Raw genomic sequence first — 21,871 nt, 5'->3', positions numbered from 1 at the left:
CTGGCATGGGCTGAAATGCATCTGGAAAGTTATGTGGCCTAGAATGGAATTCTGATGACTCTCATGTAACCACTTCAAAACCATGTATGTATAAATTTAAAAAACTAGTCATGTTACCCTGCTAGTAATTGTAAGTAATTTTTTTAAAAAAACACCACGACCAAAGGACAACTTAAAACTGTATTCGCTAATCGTTCTCAAAAGACACAATGTGTAGCAACAGTCTGACTTTGTGTGGTGGTTGGGAGGGAGCTTGGGGAAAATAAAATAAAGAGTTTTGGTAGGGTTGTTATGAGCAGGATTAGATTTTACATGCTGGTCTTAAATTCATCGTTAAATATTAAAATTGCTTAAAGAAGAATTTACAAAAGGGTGGTTACTGCACATCTCATACTGATGTAGGGAAATTAAAGGTCAGGGATGATTATAAAAAATTAGTAAAATATTTCAAGATTTGTGCCTCAAGCAGTTAGAGGCCAAAGGTGCCGAGGAAGTGAATGAGAAGTCATGTGTGGAAACGGGTCCGACTTCTCCTCCTCCATGTAACAGCCAGGGCAGTATGCATCTGGTCCTTCTTCAAAAATCTGAAATCCCATGACCAGCTGCTCAGGAGCTGAGGCCTTGGTGAGGAGCATCCACCTCACTCGGTTGCCAGCTTGCATTTTCAGTGTCAATAGCTGCTCTTCAACAATGAAACCTTGTCTCCTAAGTATTTTGTCTTCATTCTTTTCCCCATCTTGGTCACACACAGTCCAGTTTAGCTGAATCTTGACCTATCAGTTTCAGTGGGCTTGAGTTCAAGCAAGCACTAGTTATACAAAATAGATTTATGCAGCTTTACACGAGCAAATGCTTTTATACAGCTTGCCCACTTTCTGTCTTTGAAAGCTTCATTGGTCTTTTAAAATAGGTGAGAAAAACCTACGTACTTTAACTCTTGAAGCAGATCCAGGCACTCGAAGAATTCCTTCTGTTTCCAGACCCGTCTCTTCAAGCTTGAGCAACAGCTAAAGCACCACAGACAAAAGATACTGTTTGTTGGTGCAGAAATGAAACATTCACAATTTGTTGAACACTCAAGTCTCTGAAAACATGAAATGGTAAGGCTGCAAAGCTAGCGTAGAGTTAGTAATTTTTCTTTCATTGGCTAGATAGATTCCACTATTTTTATATAAGTAGTTAGATACTCCAGTCACTGTACAGCTTTTTATACAAGAAGATCCTAGTTTTTAGGTGAAATTAAAGAACAAAGTATCTCATGGCATCTTGAGGACCAAAAATGTAATAAATGTCAACAAATGCCATAAAACCCTAAACCAGGGGTCACCAACCTAAGGCCCATGGGCTGGAAGAGGCCCATGGAGATCATTTGACTGGCCCATGAGCAATCCCCGATCTGAGGTGCCCGCTTGCATGCTGCGCTAAAGGGACTCGCTTCCGCGGCGCTGGAAATCCAAAGGGCCTGAGAGGTAGATCTTGAGATATGGGCAGTTTGGTACAAGAAAAAGTAATCCTCAGTTCACCTGGTCCCATATATTTTAATATGACTTTAAAGGTCATCACCAGCACATTGAATTGGATTAATTATATGAGAAGTCACCCCACTTATTTTTCTCAAACCTCACAATGCATCTAAAGTGAAAGATACATTTACACAAAGAGGGAGGAACTGAAGTCAGTTTGCTCCACTCACTTTCTGAAAGATGAGAGGAACTTTTATTCCAGGAATCTTCTTCTGATCATTTTCCAGCAGGACTGCTAGTGGAACACCAAAAAGGCCATTTTCTTTAGAAAGAGAATTTAAAATGAGAGACTCTTGATTAATAACATGCTGCTGACAAATGGCGTAAATTACTCGCATATCAGTTAAAGGAACAACCAAAGAAAAGAAAAAAATCTGAACAATAAATAGGGAGAAATTATACAGTAAAGTCCTGTGAAGCGCTATCAATTTAAGTTCTATAAGTCAACAAACCTAAGAGTTACTTCATCCAGCCCACATTCTACCAGCTTCTCTGCTCTAATATCATGGGGGACTTTGTCAAAAGCCTTACTGAATTCAAGCTACACTACATCCACAACATTCCCTAGATCCATCAAGCTTGTAATTTGTATCAAAAAAGAAAGAAATGAGATTCGTTTGGCATGATTTGTTTTTAAGAAACCCATGCTGGGTCTTTTGCTAACTGCTCACAGACTGACTTTGTGATGATCTTTCCTGGTATCAACGCCAAGCTCACCAGTCTGGAGTTACCTGGATCCTGTTATTTCCCTTTTTTGAAGATGGGGACAACATTTGCCCACCTCTAGACTGCAGGGACCTTTCTCCAAGAATTCACAAAGATTATAGACAGAGGCTCTGAGATTACACCCGTAAGCTTCTTTAGCACCTTTAGGTGCACCTCACCAGGTCCTGGAGATTTGAATTCATTTAATGTAGCTAGGTGTTCCCTTTCCACCTCTTTTTGTATCTTCAGCTGTAGTTCCCTCCTTGCATCATTTATTCTGTTATCACCAGGTTGCGCACTGCTTTTGTTTTAGGTGAAGACAGAGGCAAAGGAGATGTTGAGAAGTTCCAACTTCTTTCTGTCAGCCAATAGCAGTTGTCCTTCTTCTCCATGCAGAGGACCTGCTACTAGTTTATTCTTCCTCTTGCTTCAAACATAGCCAAAGAAACCTTTATTGTTATTTTTTCTAACCTCTCTTACAAGCCTGAGCTGATTCTGAGCTTGGGCCTGCCTGACTTTCTCCCTGCAACTGTTGGCTACTTGTGTACACTATTTCTTCAGGATTTCCCCTTTCTTCAGTTTCTTATACATACCCTTCTCACCCCATCTGTAAGCTGCATCTGCTTTACATGCCCTCACTTTTCTTTCTTGTTGGAATTGTCTGCAATTGTACCTCTAATATTTCACATTTAAGAAACTCCCATCCACCTTGGACTCCCTTTTCATGGAGTATTTCTGACCTTCAGCCTTCAGAAATCAGCCTTCTTAAAGTTCAGAGAGCATGTCCAACTACAGTCAGCTTTCCCTTGCCTGTGCATAATAAACCCCAAGAGGACAATATCACTTCCACCCAAGGTTCCCAATGCTTCCACTTCCTCGATCAGTTCCTCCCTGTTGCTAAGGACCAGGTCCAAGATAGATGATTCCTTTGTTGCTTCTTCCATCTTTTGGGAAATGAAATTGTCAGCAGGGCAATGGAGGAATTTGTTGGACCTTACATTCTTGGCAGACTTTGAGTTCCAAGAGATATTGGGGTAGTTGAAGTCTCCCATGACTACTATATTTCTCCTTTTTAAATGTTTGGTAATCTGCTGTAGGAAGGCATAATCCAAGTCTTCAGTCTATAGTCTTGGCGGTCTATAGCAGACACTCACAGTAAGGCCACTGTTGTTTCCCTCCCCTATAATTGTGATTTATATATTCTAAATCTCATGCTCCAGGTCATGGATCTCTTCACATGTGTATATATCATTTACATATAATAGTAGCTACTACTACTATTAATTATCCCTCCTTAAAAAAACACCTGTACAACACATTATTTAAAATCAAGTAGGTTCTAAAAATATACACTTAAAAGTGCCAAAACAAGGGATAGTAAATATAAATGTATATATAGACACCAAGATGAAAAAAATGCATCCATGAGATATATCTTTCCTCTAATTATCAGTTTTGTATTGGCAAAATCCTTGAAATTTGTGGATGGTAACGTACTTTTAAATTATATTCTTATTGTATAGGGATTAACAGCAGGACCAGAATAGATCTTATGGCTGCTATGGTCTAATAGTCGCTAAGAGACTTGTACTTAAAACTTGGAAGAATACTTGCCATCTATTATGCAATGGTTTGATGCCCTTAACACACTTCTGAGTATACTTTCTATAAACCCAACTTCACTTGGATACATATTTATTGATCAAAATGTGTAACCTAAGATGGATGTATTGGTTTTTAAATGCATTGTTAATGTGAGATGGGGTGTGTGTGTGTCCTTCTGGTTATTTTTTCCCCTTTTTCCTTTCAGGTTTTACTTCCTTTTTCTTTAATGAATTTGCAATTTAAAAAAGCAATAAAAATGTAGACTCGCCTATGATATTGTATTGTAGTGTATATAGAGATAATAGCTTGCAATCTATTTATTTTTCTTACTGCATATTTGCATTGTGTAATTTAATAAAAAAATTAAAAATGTAAAATAAAAAGACATTTTTTTTTAAAAAAAAAAGCCTTACTGAGTAATAAAATTCTCAGAAGCCTTTGCTTTTATTTTTTATTTATTAGCCACGGTTTCATGCAGTTACCTCGTCCTTTGACTCTTTCTGTTCGGTTCCTCTTCAGCTCTATTCCTAAAGCATCATAGAAGGCTGTTAGCTCAATCAGAGAGAGATAGCGAATTTTCTTCATGTCATCAAGAGACAAATCTCCAACTTCCGTCAGTCCAAAACGGCTTTTCCTAATCGTAAAGTTCTATAATATATGTTAAAGAATTGCTTTAATTAAAAGTTGAAAAAATATTAATCTTTTTTTTGTGTGAGAGAGCAAAATTTCATCTTAAAATATGTTTGTGCTACTATTGAAATCTTAAGTTATGACTTAAGAATGTAATTATTCCATCAAAGCTGTAATCCTATGAAACATGTTTTGGTGTAAACCCCATTAAACATAGTGGGTTTTCCTTCCAAATATTGGGCTAAATATCTCCCACTTTATAAAGACAACATGCATTCACATACAGCATCGGGGGAAATACTGTTACAGTTTTACCATGGCAGCTTGGCAGCTTGGGGCTTCCAGGTGTTTTGGCACAAATGGGTTGCCAGGAATTGTAGTAAAAAAACTTCTGGAGGGTACCGGTTGGCAGAGGGTGGCAGAATGGATTCTACATTAACTTTATAGGCAAGGGCAGAAGCACATCCTGTAGTATTGCAAAGTGTTCAAGCAGAGAGCTTACGGAAAGCTCCATACTTCTTTGGACCCTACATTCATATGTATGGTTTGTGGTTTTAGAAATCATCTGATATTTACTTCCACAGATTGATAAGAGGACATCCAACCAAAGTCTACAGATAATAGGCTACATGTGTGGAAGGGCAGTTTCTGCCTTTCTCCATCTTATGAGAACCTCTGAAGTAATTTGGTATGAATACAAATACAAGTTTATGCATCCCCAGGGAAAGCTGAGGGGTGGAAGTCTAATGGCTTTGGTACAGGACTAAGATACAAGAATGTCTGAACACAGGCCATCTTGCCTGCATTATTCAATTACAATAAATTACTTTAATGTTAAAGGGCAAAGAAACCCACTGAGAACTGAATTCATGCATTATTTACATAAATGAAACTCTGTTTTGAAACTATTAGGAGACAGCTATAGTGGTCCAGCTACACAGCTTGGCAGGGCAATGAATTATGGCATTCATCCTTTTAAAATTTTGTTTAACAGTAAGGGGAAAAAAGCTATTTGTTCATGTTTTTTATATTATGGGATTTCCCTCACAATTTTGCCACTTATTATTTTGTCATTAAATGTGTATTATATACTTGACCTTCCTTTGTAATGTCTCATTTTGAAATATTTTAAGATAATAGTTTCCTGTCAATTATGTTGCTTTGAATGCATTTTTTTAATATTTGATTTTCTTCTGTAATGCTTTATTTGATGTTTTAATGTAGGTTGTAAACCGCATTGAGTCCCGTCCCCCCCCCCCCCCCCGCAATAATATAAAGTGGTAGAGAAATGGAATGAATGGATGAATTCTTGAGGCAGCATCCATTCTTCAGGGCATACTTTGATTTTGATCCAGCTTTACTGATGTTAAAATTGATTCATGAAAATGCTTTGACTTTATTAGGCATTTCTTTTTAACAAAAAGAAAAGGAGGTGATGAAGTGGACTCAAGGAAGAAGTAAATGAACAGATTATCTCTTGTCTTTTGTAATTTGCTACTGAGGCATACTTCTGTCAGGGGCAATGCTTCTTTTGTTCCAACATGAAAATATTGTGAGTCGTCCAAAACAAGGCAAGTCCCAGGGTGGGCAATTTTGGTAGCTTCATCTATGCAACTTGTTACTTACCTAGTAACAATCCCCAGTATTCCAACAGCTACCCAACAAGCAATTATTATTATTATTATTATTATTATTATTATTATTATTATTATCATCATCGTTGTTGTTGTTGTTGTTTATAGTTGTAAGTCACTTTATACAAAATAAGAAGTCTCAAAGCAACTTAACAAGATAAATACCACAGATAAAACTGTCACAACCATAACATTTAAAACAAGGTCTGCTCCCTCCCACAACCCCAACAAAAAGACACACAAGGTACTGTAATCTTTTTTTAAGATGGCCATTGTAGTAGAAAGCAGAAACCAACTGAAGGATTAAATAATGTCGAAATAGGAAGAGCTTCAACTTACAGGCAAGGAAGATTCATCCTTTCTTAATCTTTGGTTTTTGTGCCATTCTCTGTGCTTTGGAATAACCACAATTGATTCGGAGAAGGAGACGTCAAAAGACAGCTCTTCTTTCACCAACTGACTGTCTTTCTCGAATTCACATTCTAGGCAGCTACCAGCTAAAATTAAGAGATATTTTTAATGAATACTGTGTTCTCTGTGGAGGAATAACAGAGAAAGAAAACTGTTAGCCACTGAGAAAGCAGCAATCATTCCAGTCAGAAGATCTGTAAACTGGGGTGGGAAACAGTTAGCTCTCCATTGTTGCTGGACTCCAACTCCCATCAGTCCCAGCCAGCATAGCCATTGGTTAGAGATGAGGGTGTTGTAGTCCAGCAACATCTGGGACAGCCACAGCTTCCTCACTCTTGTTTTAAACCATCAGTGTTTGCCTACAGTGAAGGCTAACTATAGATGGAGGCCATTTGCAGATTCACATAAGCCTTGCATATATTTATAACTGAAATCTCCTTTCCATTCTTTACTGAGTTTCTGATACAGACATAGCATCTGACAATGAAGAAATGGTGAGGCACTTAATGGCTTATTGCTATGGCGTTAGCGATGAAAGCAACACTTGGGTAAGGGAATTCCAAGAAATGCAATTCTGTGCATCCCTCCTGCGAAGCATGGGCTAGAGCATTCAGCACACCAGCTCCATTAGGTGTAACCTAGATAATTCTTTGTGCATTACCGGCAGAGTACCCAGAAGAATGCTGCTCCTGCTATTGCTACCATTGAGCGATGGAGCAAGATAACCCCATTTCTTGGCTTGGTGTTAACAGCATTAGCAGTGCAGCATCCAGGGACCTGAAATGGCTTGGCTAGAGCAGCGGTAGCCAAAGTAGTTTTCTCCAGTTGTTGCTGAACTACAATTTCAACCAGCCACAGCCATATGCAATGGGAATTATAGAGCAGAACATATGAAGGGCATCACAAGGCTACCCCTGACCTAGAGAGGAAGAGATGAGGAAAAGGAGTGGAGAAAAGACGGAAGCTGTGCTGTTATCAGAAAGCTGCATGTGCTTTTCTCCCCAACACTGAAATAATGGAACTTAAAAGTGCTTCATTTTAGCCGGATTGTGCCCTTTGTCATTTACGAACACAACCTCTATTAACTGGGATTAGTCCCTTAAGCACTTTTCCAATGGCAGTACCTAATAAAAGCACAAATATTTTGCTCATTTAGTACACTGGCAGTGGGTTTCAAACCAGAAGTCCCAGTGAGTTCGGTAGGGCTTGCTCAGAGATAATTATGAATAGATAATAGCCTATAAAATAAGGCAACGCTACCATGGACCAAGAATCACCATGTTTGTTTAGTGTGTACTTACAGTTAACCTTTTCCCAACCTGGTTTCTGTGCAGGAAGTTGGATGCCATTGGTTGCAACAGGTGACACTGGTATGGCCTCGAATGTGGGCTGAGGACAAGAAAGCATAGGAATTATTAATACAAAGATGCAATATGAAGTTTGTGTCGAGTTTTATCTTTGTTCTATGATTTACTTTTTATGGGATGCGTTATTATAGACATCAGCACCTAATGGGCACCTGGGTGGTGGTGGCAGCTGATTATTATTATTTTTTATGACATGCACTTCCTTCACCCATGAAAGTGTGTAGGAAGTGCTCAAGTACACTCTGTGTGTGTAACTGAGATGAATGCACTTGGGCAGAGAGAACGGTGTCTGTGTGTAAGTGTGGTCTGGATGAGGCAGAGATGCACGTGGGCAGAGGAAGGAAGATATATATGTGTGTGAGTGTGAAAGAGAGGGGAGAGAAGGCGGTGGGAGGGAGGTATATGTGGTCTGTTTTGAAAGGGACAGGTGTCGGTGGTGTGCGTGTGAGAGAGATGCATGAGTGTCTGGGGTCTGGTATGCACTAAGCACCATATTAAAAAAAAGAGGGGAGAAATTGGCAGAAATACAGATGCAATGCATCAGTTCCTCAGATGAATCCATATCACAAGGGCAGGTGGAAAGAAGTTTGCCTCTGCTGCACATTCAGGATTATCAGAATATTTTTGTTTCTGCTACTAATTACCATCTTTATATAGTCTTCTAATGTATGGGCTCTTAAACAGAGACAGGTTATACAAAGCTAAGCAAACTAATGCAGCACTTTTTCCTGGAAAAATGCACATTTGCTTAACTTGCAGGTTGGAAAATCCAAGGTGTGTTTTCAGTGCATTTCCTCAACATTTAGGTGCACACTAGTATGCCCAAAGGCCCTTTGAACTGAACCCTTATCCTTAATAAAGGAAAGTTCCCACAATTTCCGAAGTAATAAACATACTACTTACAGGAGTGTCATGAATACCAAAAATATCACGCACATCTCTGACTGCGTGTTTATTCTTCTTTCTCATGGTTTGAGTATAGGTGTTATATCTCCTTTGCACTGCTGCTGCTTGAGTGCGGGTCAGCGTGGACAGCAGTGCTTCTCCATCTTCCTCTTCAGAGCCTGATATTAATGTAGACAGACCAACATCTTGCAACCATTCAGCTTCCAGCTCCCCTTCTGCGGAAGAGCAGGCATGTGTTAATATGGCAATAAGGAGTAGGAAAGGGAAGCAGTAGCAGCAGCAGCACAAAAGTCCCTAATAGGTTCTGCTCTTTGGAACATCTGGCCTAAAATCTGCATGCGGTAGTGGATCCTCAAATGGGGAGCTGGGCCCCAACGGGCAATGGAAGCCTTGAAAGAGTAGGCAAGCAGAGAGTGTTAAGATCACTGGGGGAGGGGGGAGTGGAGGATGTGTGGGGAAAGAGGGTGATGGACAGTCCATTGTGCACATGAAACTCTTTCCACATAAACAATGATTTAGCTGAGCAGAACCCACAGTTTTATGGGGGGAAAGTAAAGAAGTGACAGACATTAAAAAAGGAAATTATAAAATCATATTCCAGCCAATTCTTAAGCCTCTCAGAAAACGTTGGACTAGTCTTGCAGACACAGACATAGAAAATTAAATTGCCATCTGCTCCAAGAAAGTGAAGTTTTCCCTCTCCCAGCCTGAGAGAATGCTTCCTCGTAATCTTTATCAACACAATCTCAGTATAGCAGCATGACCAACTCATTGATTCGGCCCCTGAGGCCAATGAAACTGTATGCGTCTTCTGAAACTGTTTGGAAGACCACAAACAGGACTAATAACTCATTCTCCTGTCTCCAAGCTGATATTTAACCTCCAGGTCGCCTCAATGGCACTTTCACATACTTTTTTAAAAAATACAATATATAAAGGATCTCTGTTTGGGATACATTTAGAGAGCCTGGGCATAATCTAGGCAACGTTAAGCACTTTAAAACCTGCAACGCTAAGCAGACTTGCTAGGAAGTAAGTCCTACTGACCTATGTGGGAGTACTCAGAAATGAACACATTTTGGGTCATTCTGCCTGCTTCGCTGATTTCAGTGGGAGAGTTAAAAAGTTGCTTAGCTCCAGGGAATTTACTCCACTTGAAATCAGAGGGGCTGAAAAGATGACCTTAATGCTGGCTGGACAGTTGCCAAGATTTTAAAGATGTTACTGTTTAAAAACACGAGTGAGCCAATTAAGGTGCAGCATTTGATGAATTATAGGGCAGCTTTATAAAATTCCACAACCTGTATGACTATAGAGAAGATATTTAAAACTTTTAAGGTTTTTTTTTAAAAAAGAACATATTTTCAAAAAACCTGTTAACTACAAAAATCTGAGTTTGTATGAGGTCTTATTCACACCACGTTTAATTAATTTATTACCTAACCAGTATACCCACAATAGAGAGAGAATGTGAGATTAGTTAGAAATGTTCCAGATGTCAAAGGACTGTTTAGCAGATCAATATTTTTTTTTGGGGGGGGGGGGCGGAATATATCCATGTGGTTGCAATGGTGAAGGATGGGACTGAGCTACCTGGTGTTTGCCTCCCTCCCTCCTCTCTTATGGCACAGACTGTGGCCTATACTGTCACAGGTGGATTGTGCCCAATACATGCACCACTCATTGAACACCTGCATTTTTCTTAAATTACTACACCTATATTTTATACACATATAACGTGCAGCCCAGAAAGCCGTGAAATTTACTACTTATATATTGTACGCAGTTATTTATGTAAAACAGGGAGTTTTTCAAAGAATTTGCAATTTTAAAGCAGATGTAATGGGTTGTATTTAACGTGCTAAGGACATCATTCCATCAGCACAAGCAGTTCTTGTGCATCACCCCTCGCCTCTTCCTGCATGCCATTTTGGGCACTCTCCTGCCTCTCTGAAGCAGATCTGGGGAGGGCGCAGGTGGAGAGGGGGTGAAGTCCCATTTTGCCAGCACAATGTAAGGCAAGCGCATGTAAGGATGTATTTGAAGTGTCTATACACACCATCCGGAGCCTTGACATCTAATAGGGTTTGCTCATCTTGCCTATCTTCTGTGTTCTCTTTGATATTTTCTACCTCACACCAGAAATCTTCCATAGAAGTGCTGTCAACAGAGGCTTGAGAATTGGAGCGGCTGTACACTGGAGGCCGCAAGGATTCATTTGACAGCATTCTGTTAATTCTTTGGCATCGAGGAAGAGATTTCCTGTAGAAAGACACAGATAATTTTTTTTAAAAAAAGAATCTTACTAGTCAAGTTGTGAGTGTATTTGCAAAGACTTAACAGCACAATTCAAATCTAAAATCTGCTGGAATAAGTGGGTGGAGTAGGTGGATCTGGGGCTCCCCCGGCTTAGCCATGGCTATGCCATTCTTACATTCTCAAACCCAGTTCAGCAGGAAGCATGTAACGTCCTCAAACCAGCTGAGTGCTTATGCTGGCTGAATCTGAAGCCTCTCATAGCTGCTTATCGTTTGTCAAACCATCAACTAAGAAGCTTCAGCTTTAAGCAGAAAGCTGTCTTCCTGCTTGTTTGTTGTTTGGCTACACATAGCATGAAATCAATATCTGCTTAATTTCCGCCCATAGGTTGGAAGAGGTTTTTTTCAACCTTTAAAAAGGTAAATGTAAAGGACCCCTAACAGTTAAGTCCAGTCGCGAACGACTCTGGGTTGTGGCGCTCATCTCGCTTTACTGGCCGAGGGAGTCGACGCTTGTCCGCAGATGGTTTTTCTGGGTCATGTGGACAGCATGACTTTAGCTGATGGCTAAAGAGAATAAGGAGCATAATCTTGGATGTCAACGTTTCCCTTTTTTAAAGGGAGATTCTCTTACTCTGAATAGGATTCCTCGCAAGAAAAGAGAAAAGTTGACAGCTATGAGCATAATATGGCTTGCTTGGATTACATTCTCTGTCAGTCACTATGAAGGAATTAAAATGTTTCCAGCCTCCTAGAGGGAGAATACTGACCATGAACCTTGCCATCCCCACACCTCACACCTTCATCACTTCAGTTAGCCCCAATTGGTGATGCACACTCCCATATTAGGCAGAAAGAGTTTATAGTCCCAGCCACAGGGTGTTCTACCAACCATATAACAAACACAGAACAGATTGTGTAATGCTTGCAAAATCTAAAATAACCAACAATATTAAACAAATCTATGTAATATACTCACAGGCAAAATCGCAGCTACTCAAGACAAATTTAAAATATAAAACACATCAGTAATCTCTAAATTGCAGAGGTATTTGCAATTTGCTCAAAATAATAGGTGAAAGCCAGACACATACTCATTACTAATAGTGGCATGACTCTAAAACCATTTTATAAGGAGGTGTCCTATTGACTGAAATAAAGATTATTTCTAGTTAATATTTTTTTCAGATAACAGCCTAGGGCAGCTTCACTTTTACACTGATTTTTATTTTTGCATGAAGAAAGTTAAACGTGTGAAACACATTAACATGTGACAGCATTGTGACAGCAAAATGGAACTGTGATAGTAAGCAACCTGTGTCACTGAGCTTCAGATTTAATATGTGTGTGTGTGTGTGTTCAGTTTTATGTGCAAAGAAAGGAAGAGAATTTTTTTTAAAGGGGACAGAAAAGAAAAATGACTTTGGCAATCTCACCAGCCATGGAACCCCATACAGTACGCAATTTTGGCTTTAGGCACCACCCCACCCCCAGAACATAACCTCTGTATAAGTTTTGGGCTTGCTGTATAAGAAAGTGAAACTGTTGCAATTCAGCTAACCTGGAATTTATCTTTAGTCTATTAATTCAAAATGTTTGGCTTATTCCATTGACCTGACCTACCTTCCAACTGCTGTGAAGTTGATCACATAGCCAAAATCAGTTTGAACAGCTCAACATGAGATCCGTGGGGTTCAATTTTAAGACAGATGTGTTCAATAAAATATGTGGGAAATATATAGAATGATGCTGTCTGGGTTGGATGATTGGTGGGGTTGAGAACTCCCCCCAGTGTAAAACAAACACCACCATGCAGTTGCCATTTGCCAAGTGTTTATTGCATAAAATGGTTCCAATGCATCCTGGTCTTAGATTAACTTCATCCCAGAAAAAAATTGCAAAAGAAAAGCTCTCTGGGATATCATTTTGTTGGCAAAGAAAGATCATGAGCTTCATGGACCATTATGTTTCCATTAGTAATGGAATAAAACAGGGATTAGTTATTTTCCTTGCTGATACACATAGATTTTTTCCATGTCTCTGCATAATACTGGTGCAACATTTAAAAGTCGATCAGACACATTGATTGTTGTATAGGCTTTATCAATCTAATTAGCAGTTACATTCATGTACTCCAAGGCTAAATAAATCATACTACACAAAGAACTAGTTTAGTGACACCTAATCAGAGGCTGAGTAATGATAGCAGAATGACTGTGCTTTCCATTCAATTAAGCGATGCATAGCGAAGAATCCATAGAACAGAAGAGCAGCAACAGAACCACATTGTAGTTAACAGACATATTTAATCCTCGTCTATAGAGAGGGTTCTTATTTGGATAGCAGTGGATCATTATGTTCAGGCACTGAGTATGAAGCAGAATAATTAGTCTGGGTAAATACTGAAAGGGCGTAATTTAAAGATGACATGCAATACTTCTTTACATTTACTGTAACTTTAGAATCAATTGTATATCATTACATGGATAGGAAGCTCCAGTAATCATGAATGTTTGCCCCAAAGCAGTTAGCATAAAGGAAGTAGGGTCTTTAATCTGTAACCAGGCCTGCTTAGTTGACTCACAAAAGCCCTACAACATTATCTATTCAGTCAGCATATTAACCAATAGATCTGCCACATACTGAGTCATGTCATCTAAGCCAACATTAGAATCATAGAATCATAGAATCATAGAATCATAGAGTTGGAAGAGACCACAAGGGTCATCGAGTCCAACCCCCTGCCAAGCAGGAAACACCATCAGAGCACTCCTGACATATGGTTGTCAAGCCTCTGTTTAAAGACCTCCAAAGAAGGAGACTCCACCACACTCCTTGGCAGCAAATTCCACTGTCGAACAGCTCTTACTGTCATTGGCTACTGCTGATTCACAGAGACTCTCTAGCAGAGGCCTCTCCTATCGTTTGCTAACTCACCTTCTACCCAGAGAAGCCAGGAATTGAAACAGGGAACTTCTGCATACAAAGCATATGCACAACTATTGTGTTATAGTCCATCTGCGTTATAAATGCTCAGAACTGTATCATGCAGCTTGTAACAACTCACATTTCAGACAGAAAATTCTACCAAAGATCCTGAAGACACCAGGGAGTTGATCTGCATAGCACATTCTCTATCACTGAACTATGGCTCTTTCTACAAATTAAACTGAATAATTTACAGTAAATATGGACATCTAGTAAAACTCTGTACTTGTATGGCTACCTGGTAATTTCCTTGGAGTTTGTTATAGCTGTTGCCTTAATTTTGCTTTATTGGCAGGTTTATTGCTGCAGAAAGTAAAGCCTAATGTCTCTGAGAAAAGCTATCTTGATGAGCAGCCAGGATAAGCGAGGAGCGCCGTTTCATCCACAAGTGATGAATCTTGCTTTACACCCATTATGTTCACCCTGCCTCTCTGGGACGCAAGCCGGAGCAGTGGGCACATGTGCTCATGTACACAAAAATGAGGAAATGGCAAATTAGGAGTGCATTGTTTCAAAGCCGTTATACTAGAAGATAAACACTGTACAACAAAAAAGCCCAATGTTGTTCTACATCAGAGCTCACCTGCCTCAGTTCTTCCTTTCATTAACTTAGAAATCATTCACAGGTTGCATTTTTAAGAGATTGAGAAACTTAGAATATGATGTTATATTAGTTTCAGGCTTGAAAATCTCATTTCTGCTTCAGCATTGCTTTAAAACTGTTGCTGCTTCTGACATGTTAATGTTTCACTAATCACTCTTGTATGAAATCCAAAGAAGTTTTGGACATAGAATATGAAACAACCACTACCCCACAATTCAGTGATCACAGTGGTCACAGATGATGCACTACCCAAACATACCAAGGAATGGACAATTTGGTGTGTGAATGCAACTGGTAGTTGCCAGCTAGCAACCAAAACATATATTTTACATCTCTCCCAGAGCAGGGAAGCTGAGTGCAGCCTCAACTTCTCTTGCTCTGTTTCTCTGTGGTCTTTGTTGTTGTTGTGTGATACAGAAAGTTTTGCCTTACAGCAGGTAGGGAGTAGTGTAGGAGAAAATGCAGATATTGTACATCATCATCTGCCTTCTTGGCATTTTTCATGGTATTTTCAGCAGCCCCAGATTGCTACATAGTGATAGGTAGACAACTGACCTGGTGGCGTGTTATAAGGGATACTCATAGGTAACCCACTGTTCGTGTTTTAATTGCTTGGTCAATCAAATCTGCATTAATTTGCATATGGCCAACTGTTTGGGGGGGTGCATACTTCCCCTTATTCCTCACGTTCCTTATATCCCCATTGACTGTTTTGACATGCAGAACCGGCACTGTTACAGGTTGCACATAATACTACCATATTTTTTGCCCCATAGGACGCACTTTTTCCGCTCCAAAAATGAAGGGGAAATGTGTGTGTGTCCTATGGGGTGAATGCAGGCTTTCGCTGAAGCCTGGAGAATGAGAGGGGTCGGTGCGCACCGATGCCTCTAGCTCTCCAGGCTACAGGAAGCTATCTGCAAGCCTTGCAAGCCAGGCGAGAGTTCCCGCGGGCTCACAAGGCTTGTGAGCAGCTTCCTGAAGTGTCCGCAAGCCTTGCGCGCCCGGTGGGAGGTCCCGCCGGGCGCGCGAGGCTTGGGGCGGCAGCCTGCAGCCCGAAGCACGGGGAGCCCTCCGTGTTTCAGGCAGGTGTGCGCAAGGCTTGGGGCTGCAGCCGTGGCTGGGGGGGGAAATAATTTTTTTTTATTCATTTCCCCCCAAAAACCGAGGTGCGTCCTATGGGCCGGTGTGCCCTATAAGACGAAAAATACGGTAATTCCAACTCTTGTAAGAAATCAGTCTGAGTCTGGCAGCACCCATACTATGGAACTCCCTGATTGTTGGCATCAGGCAGACACCTTTGTTGTACTCTTTTTGCTGCCTGCTTGAAACATTTTTGTTTAGGCAAGCCTGTCCATACATAAGTCATGTACATTTTATTTCTTTTTAGCTATTCTGGATTTTAATAATCATTTGAATATTTTAAATACCTACCGGTATTTTAATCAATAATTTTAATGGTTTTATTTTTTAAAAAACTGTGGAATGCTTACAGGTATACACATTTTGTTAAATAAAATAATTTGGATAATCATGCACGTGTAGACTTCAGCCACCAGCCTAAAAGAGTCATTCCCTTATGTGTGACAGAATATTTTTTCAAATATAATGCTTGCTGCTATCTTTTTTTTTTTTAGTTCTTATACGTGTTAACTTTTTTAAAAAAGTTAATTCTGCTGTCCAAATAATCAGGGCCCAACTTTTTGTCAATTAAAGGCTTTTAGATTAATCCGACTTGCACCCCTAGTACTTATATTATTTTATGTTGCTAGACTATGCAGCTCTGTGATTAAGAACTGGAATAAGATAAGGGTTTGGATGCATACATTGAAGTTGCCACATGAGAAGATGGATCATATCACACTTGCCGTAAAATGGGGATATATCTAATTCTTTGTATTCAAGGACTTCTAGTGGTGTCTGAGGGAGGTACTAATATCTCTAGAAAACACTATGTACTATTTCCCATTTTTGCCAAGGTTGCAGTCTGCTCTGTACAGCCTGTAGCATCACTGAAATCAAACAAGAGTAAAAAAACAGCAGCTGAATCGGCAGGGTGGCTTTGAGCAGGGCTTTGCCAGCAACTCACATGCTGCTATACAAATTATTTATAACAAGTACAAGATACAGTTGCTACTGCAAACTTAAGAAACCTGGAAATTGGGAGAAGTCTAAATAATTCAACAAGCAAAGAAGGAAGGGAAGAAAAAGCCAGATGTCATTTATACTGGTTTATTTCCTCCTCCTCTTCTACTTCTTCTTCTTCTTCTTCTTCTTCTTCTTCTTCTTCTTCTTCTTCTTCGTTCTTAAATGACTACTTCTGAATCAAAGACAACATGAATGTTTTGAATAGCCACATGGCTTCTTGTGTTGCACAAGGCAATGTACTAACTTTGTGATTAATCCCTTGAACAGGTGCAGGAGACATGAGTGAAACACACTTATCTCCAATCTAATGCTGACAATATGTTTTAGGAAACCATGGGCAGTACAGTAAGCCTTATTGCTACTCGAGGTATTTTTCTCCTTGTTTCAGTTCCATGAAAGAGTAAACAACATTGTAAGAGCAATTGACAATGCATTATTCAAAATGTGTGTCTGGCAAACCTTGCATATCAGTTATAAACAGTGCTTTTTTTCTAAAAAATGTTTAGGGGTGCTCTCATTTTCCTACTCATATTGAAATAGTGCCCCTCAATGAGGCCAAACTTAGATTCACAAAATGTTTAGGGGTATGCATACCCCTGCCCGCCCCCAGAAAAAAAGCACTGGGTATAAGTAACCACCTTCAGATCTAAAGGCAAGGGAGGTATAATCCAATTATTTACTTAGAAAATGTATAGCCCACATTTTGGTATAACAGTACTCAAGGCAGAGAACAAGAAGAAAGCTTAAAAGCATCAGAAAATATATAAAGTAGAGCAATTAGACATCAACCATGAAAAGCTTGTCTTTAAAGCCTAGCAATATAACAAACCTAATGTGCAATTGCTACCATAATTTGTTCAACACCCACAAAAAACCCTCATCACAGTAATGTGACAGAAAATCAACCAGTCAAAAAACTTACAGGAAATCATTCCCTCAAGTGGACCTGGTTCATAAAGGGAAGCACTAGCACTTTGAATTTACCGCTGGCTTGGTGCAAGCTAGTAGTCACTGGAGCTCACAGAGGATCCATGTTTTATGCTCTATGTGACTAACACCACAATACATTAACATGGCTGCCCCATTCAGCCCCTGTTGCAACTTCCAAACAACTTTTTAACTTTCTTTTTACAATTTGCACATGGATTGTGTTACAGTGGCCTAGTCAGGAGTATATCAAAATATGCAGCACATGGAGCAAATTCTTCCAGGAAGAATCATTGTCAAATAAGTCACGGCTGATAAAAGTGATTCAATACAACATCCTAAAAATCATTCCAAATGTGATGCCCAGTGGAATGCTAGTTTCACATTTACTTACGCTGAGCATCCAGATATTAAATGCAATAAATACAAGACATTGCTTATAAAACAGCATAGTAAATTGTTATTGTTCACTGGTTGGCTTGCCATATTAACTTGTAAAATTGTCTGGAGAGAGCTAGAACCATTTGGTTGTTATTATGTACCTTCCTGGTTTTTTTTTGTTAGAACTACAACTTGAGCTTCAATTTATTTATTCGATTTATTTTTGATACATATAGATTGCTTTGCAAACCAAGTACTTCCCAACGGAATTTATAAAAACGTACACAACAAATCGTCAGTGTACTCCTTGCCTACTATGGAAAGACTTGGTTACTGATGATTCAAACTTTAAAAGGGATTGTTTAAAAATGATTTAAAATGTGTATGTTTAAAATGTTACAACAACAACAACAACAACAACAACAACAACAACAACAATAATAGATGTATATGACAACCCTCTGTGGCATTTAATTGGCTGTATATATATATATCTGTTCAGGGGTTGCTCCTGGGCAACCTTTGATGTGTGCATGTCACATGCACTGGAGGATAGCGGGGTAGAGACAGAGACAAAAATGGGTGGCCCTAAAGGAAAAGGAAGGCAGGCCAATGAATGTCATTCTTGCCTTTGTACTGTAAGCTACATTCCAGCCATGTAAAGTAAGGTTTCAATACAAACCTTTTCACCCACCAAGCAAGAGGAGTTGTCACAGTCCAAGGGCACATTCCAGGGGATATAGCCTGGGGAAAGAGATTGTGGCCTGGGGATATTGTGTGGCTTATTGTGAGACCCCAACCCTGAGATTCAGAGAGCTGCATTGTTCCCAGGGCCTGATAAAGCTCACCCCTGGTTTAAGTGATGACAAAGAGCATCAGAATTTGAAGCGTTTGGTAATTACCAGATTCTACTAGTGAGTCCTCCTTCCTTTTTTGTATAGGTTCTGTATACTTTCAGTCTCACTTTAACCACATTAGCCCTGTTTGTAAGCATTCTTTAGCCTTCTCCTCTCATATAAGCAGCAACTCTCAGAATTCTTCCCTTGTGCACTTCAGCTGCTACTTCATTTTCCAAGATGCAAGCAAGCAAGCACAGACTGCCAGGCTGCCCAAAGGGGTAGCTCTTCCAGAACCTCTGCTGCTCTCTATACTTGCAAAGAAAGGGTTAACAAGAGCCCTTTGTTTGTGGCAAAGGGAAAATCCAACATAGCTGATGCTCCACTGATCAATTCAAAATATGCCTCCTGTTCAGAACTGGTTGCCTCTTAGGATGATACAGTATGGGTGCACCAAGCACCTGGGGTGCATTATTTGATCAGCTGCATGTAGATGTTCTACTCTAAAAAGGCTGTTAAAAATTAGGATCCTTTTAACTTTGCAAGGTTTCCCCTTATGCACTGATAAATCCCTTCTATGAGCAAATATTTTATGGATGATTTCCCATATTTCGAAGGTTTTCTTGCTTCTCTCTGTCTCTCTGTGCAAGCACTCTAGGAACATAAGCACAATAAGTGGTTGTAATGCTATCTTCCCATGAGCCTACCAAATTGTTTATCCTGGCTTTTACTGTAATGTAGCTTTTAAAGCCCACTTCCTACTGAAATGCATGTTAGGCAAGGCTGTCATTTATGGTCAATCCGTTCATTCTAGATTTAAACAGAATTTTTTAGCATCTTCCTGTGCAAGTACAGGCTACATCTGCTAAAATCTTATGTGTTGCGTGCTTTTAATATACTATATTTGACATAATATTGTTCTGTATCTAACATAAGAAGAGCAGGAACAGTCAAGGCAGTTTTAATCTCTTGGATTTTACATCCTGGGGAGGGTTTCTTAGTTTCTTAGAACATTCATGTATAACTTTAAGGTTTAAGCTTCAAAACTTTCTTTAATTACAATAACTGTGATATATATTAAAATTATTGAATTAACCTTAATTTCTGTCAGGGGTTTTGAATAACAAGTGTGTTTGAGCCAAACTAATTAGACTGTACTTAAGTCACACTGAAATCAGTGTGAAATTTTAGCCATAGCTTAAGTTCCTTCGATTTCAATGGGAATTAAATGCAACTAATTTAGTTTCAGTAAACATTGTATTGTGGTACTAATTTTTTTTTACCATTTTGCCCATCAAGATGATTACATACATGCAGATATCTTCTCAATATATATAACAAGGATTTTCAACCCATAAATAAAACAAGAAAAGAATGACTCTTCACAAATATGCAAATCTTACCTTTAGCCGATCCAAGTTTCAGTGAAGATATACTAAAGATGGGAGTGAGAGAGAACAAGTTTTGCCATAACCAAGTGACAACAGAGCCTTCCTTAAACAAGCATTTGCATTCTGAATTTTCAAAGCGTGTTGAAAATGAGATAAAATAAAGCTTTGTGCTTCTAGTCTTGAAAGAATAAGGAACAAGAGAATTGCTGGTCCTTGAGGGAAATAGACTATCACTGCACAGTGACTATTTAGGGTTTCATGCCTTTAGGACAAATGCTTGGGCTCTGTTTTCCTGTTTGTGTCAAGACTTAAAACCTTTCATGCACTTCCCAAGAAAAGAAATGAAAGCTCAATCAGCCGCTAGTAGCCCTGGAGATTCATAAGAGCCCCTGTTGTGAGAGTGAAACTAAGAGACAAAAAATGATTTGTTTCTTTTCCACTAGAAGGCTATAAGTCATTTGCCATTAACTTAAAAAAAGGAAAGGAAAAAAGAGAAGAGAGGAATGAAAAAGGTTCTTTGTATTGACACTGCCCTGTCCAGACTGCTAGTACACAATGCAATATATAAAAAAATGAAAATGCACAAAACATTTAGAAAGATCTTTTAAGAAAAACAAATATTTATCATTATGGTTTGGGAAAGTCTGCTATGTAACAAGGTGGATCTTTTAACATTTGCAAAAGTGTTGGAACAAGATTTGTTTCACACAATAACCATAGAGCATTAGAACACCACTGTAGCTAAAGGGATCAGGGATCCATATTCCATCATTGGCAGTTATAATATGTGTAAATTAATACAGGGTTTTGGGAGAGTACATAATTCTATGTGTTATATGCATCTTCCAGCATTTTGATTTTTGGAAACACCCTCAAAAAATGCATGAACTTTCTGAAAAGATCATCAAGTAGTGTGACTCTAGCACATCTTGAGAAATCACGTTACATTAGCCGTATTTTTAACACTAAAACATGACATAGATGTATGAACAACAACAAATGTCTAAATAAGACATCTCAAAGGGAATTTTGTAAAGTTAAAGAAAAAGCCCTACCATTTTGATGGTCTCCTTTGAAATTTACTTTTTGAAATGGCAACCCTAGTGTTGACCATTGTATGTAACTAAATTATGTATCCAGAGAACATACGAGAAATAGAAGAATGCCAAGAGAATGGTCTGAAGGCACATGAAACTCCAATTATCCAAATCTTGTTGATGTCTACCAGCAAATTGTCACAGAACTCAGGCCTATTTGATAACTTCTACAATTAATAACTTTGGGGACGCGGGTGGCGCTGTGGGTTAAAGCCTCAGTGCCTAGGGCTTGCCGATCGAAATGTTGGCGGTTCGAATCCCCGTGGCGGGGTGCGCTCCCGCTGTTTGGTCCCAGCGCCTGCCAACCTAGCAGTTCGAAAGCACCCCTGGGTGCAAGTAGATAAATAGGGACCGCTTACTAGCAGGAAGGTAAACGGCGTTTCCGTGTGCGGCTCTGGCTCGCCAGAGCAGCGATGTCATGCTGGCCACGTGACCCGGAAGTGTCTTCGGACAGCCCTGG

At 39.5% G+C, this 21,871-nt stretch overlaps 1 protein-coding gene across 2 annotated transcripts in view; it reads right to left on the bottom strand.

The window, feature by feature from the left end:
* The window catches only part of ARHGAP28 (Rho GTPase activating protein 28), a 57,602-nt gene that overhangs the window by 12,754 nt on the left and 22,977 nt on the right, over positions 1-21,871 (bottom strand). The window contains exons 1-8 of one of the 2 annotated variants that reach the window (XM_083450135.1): positions 20,327-20,602; positions 10,841-11,043; positions 8,779-8,996; positions 7,810-7,897; positions 6,437-6,594; positions 4,316-4,481; positions 1,694-1,785; positions 930-1,007 (exon numbers count right to left, since the gene is read on the bottom strand). In XM_083450135.1, coding sequence (XP_083306261.1) covers positions 930-1,007; positions 1,694-1,785; positions 4,316-4,481; positions 6,437-6,594; positions 7,810-7,897; positions 8,779-8,996; positions 10,841-11,009 — 969 coding nt within the window. In that variant the 5' untranslated portion in view covers positions 11,010-11,043; positions 20,327-20,602. Of the gene's footprint in view, positions 1-929; positions 1,008-1,693; positions 1,786-4,315; positions 4,482-6,436; positions 6,595-7,809; positions 7,898-8,778; positions 8,997-10,840; positions 11,044-20,326; positions 20,603-21,871 lie in introns of those variants that run through there. The other variant, XM_083450134.1, reaches the window with a different exon arrangement.

The sequence above is a fragment of the Podarcis tiliguerta genome (assembly GCF_965153285.1).
Source record: "Podarcis tiliguerta genome assembly, chromosome: 7".
Taxonomy (NCBI): domain Eukaryota; kingdom Metazoa; phylum Chordata; class Lepidosauria; order Squamata; family Lacertidae; genus Podarcis; species Podarcis tiliguerta.
Note: the sequence above shows the minus strand (reverse complement) of the source record. Positions and strands in the feature narration are given on the sequence as shown.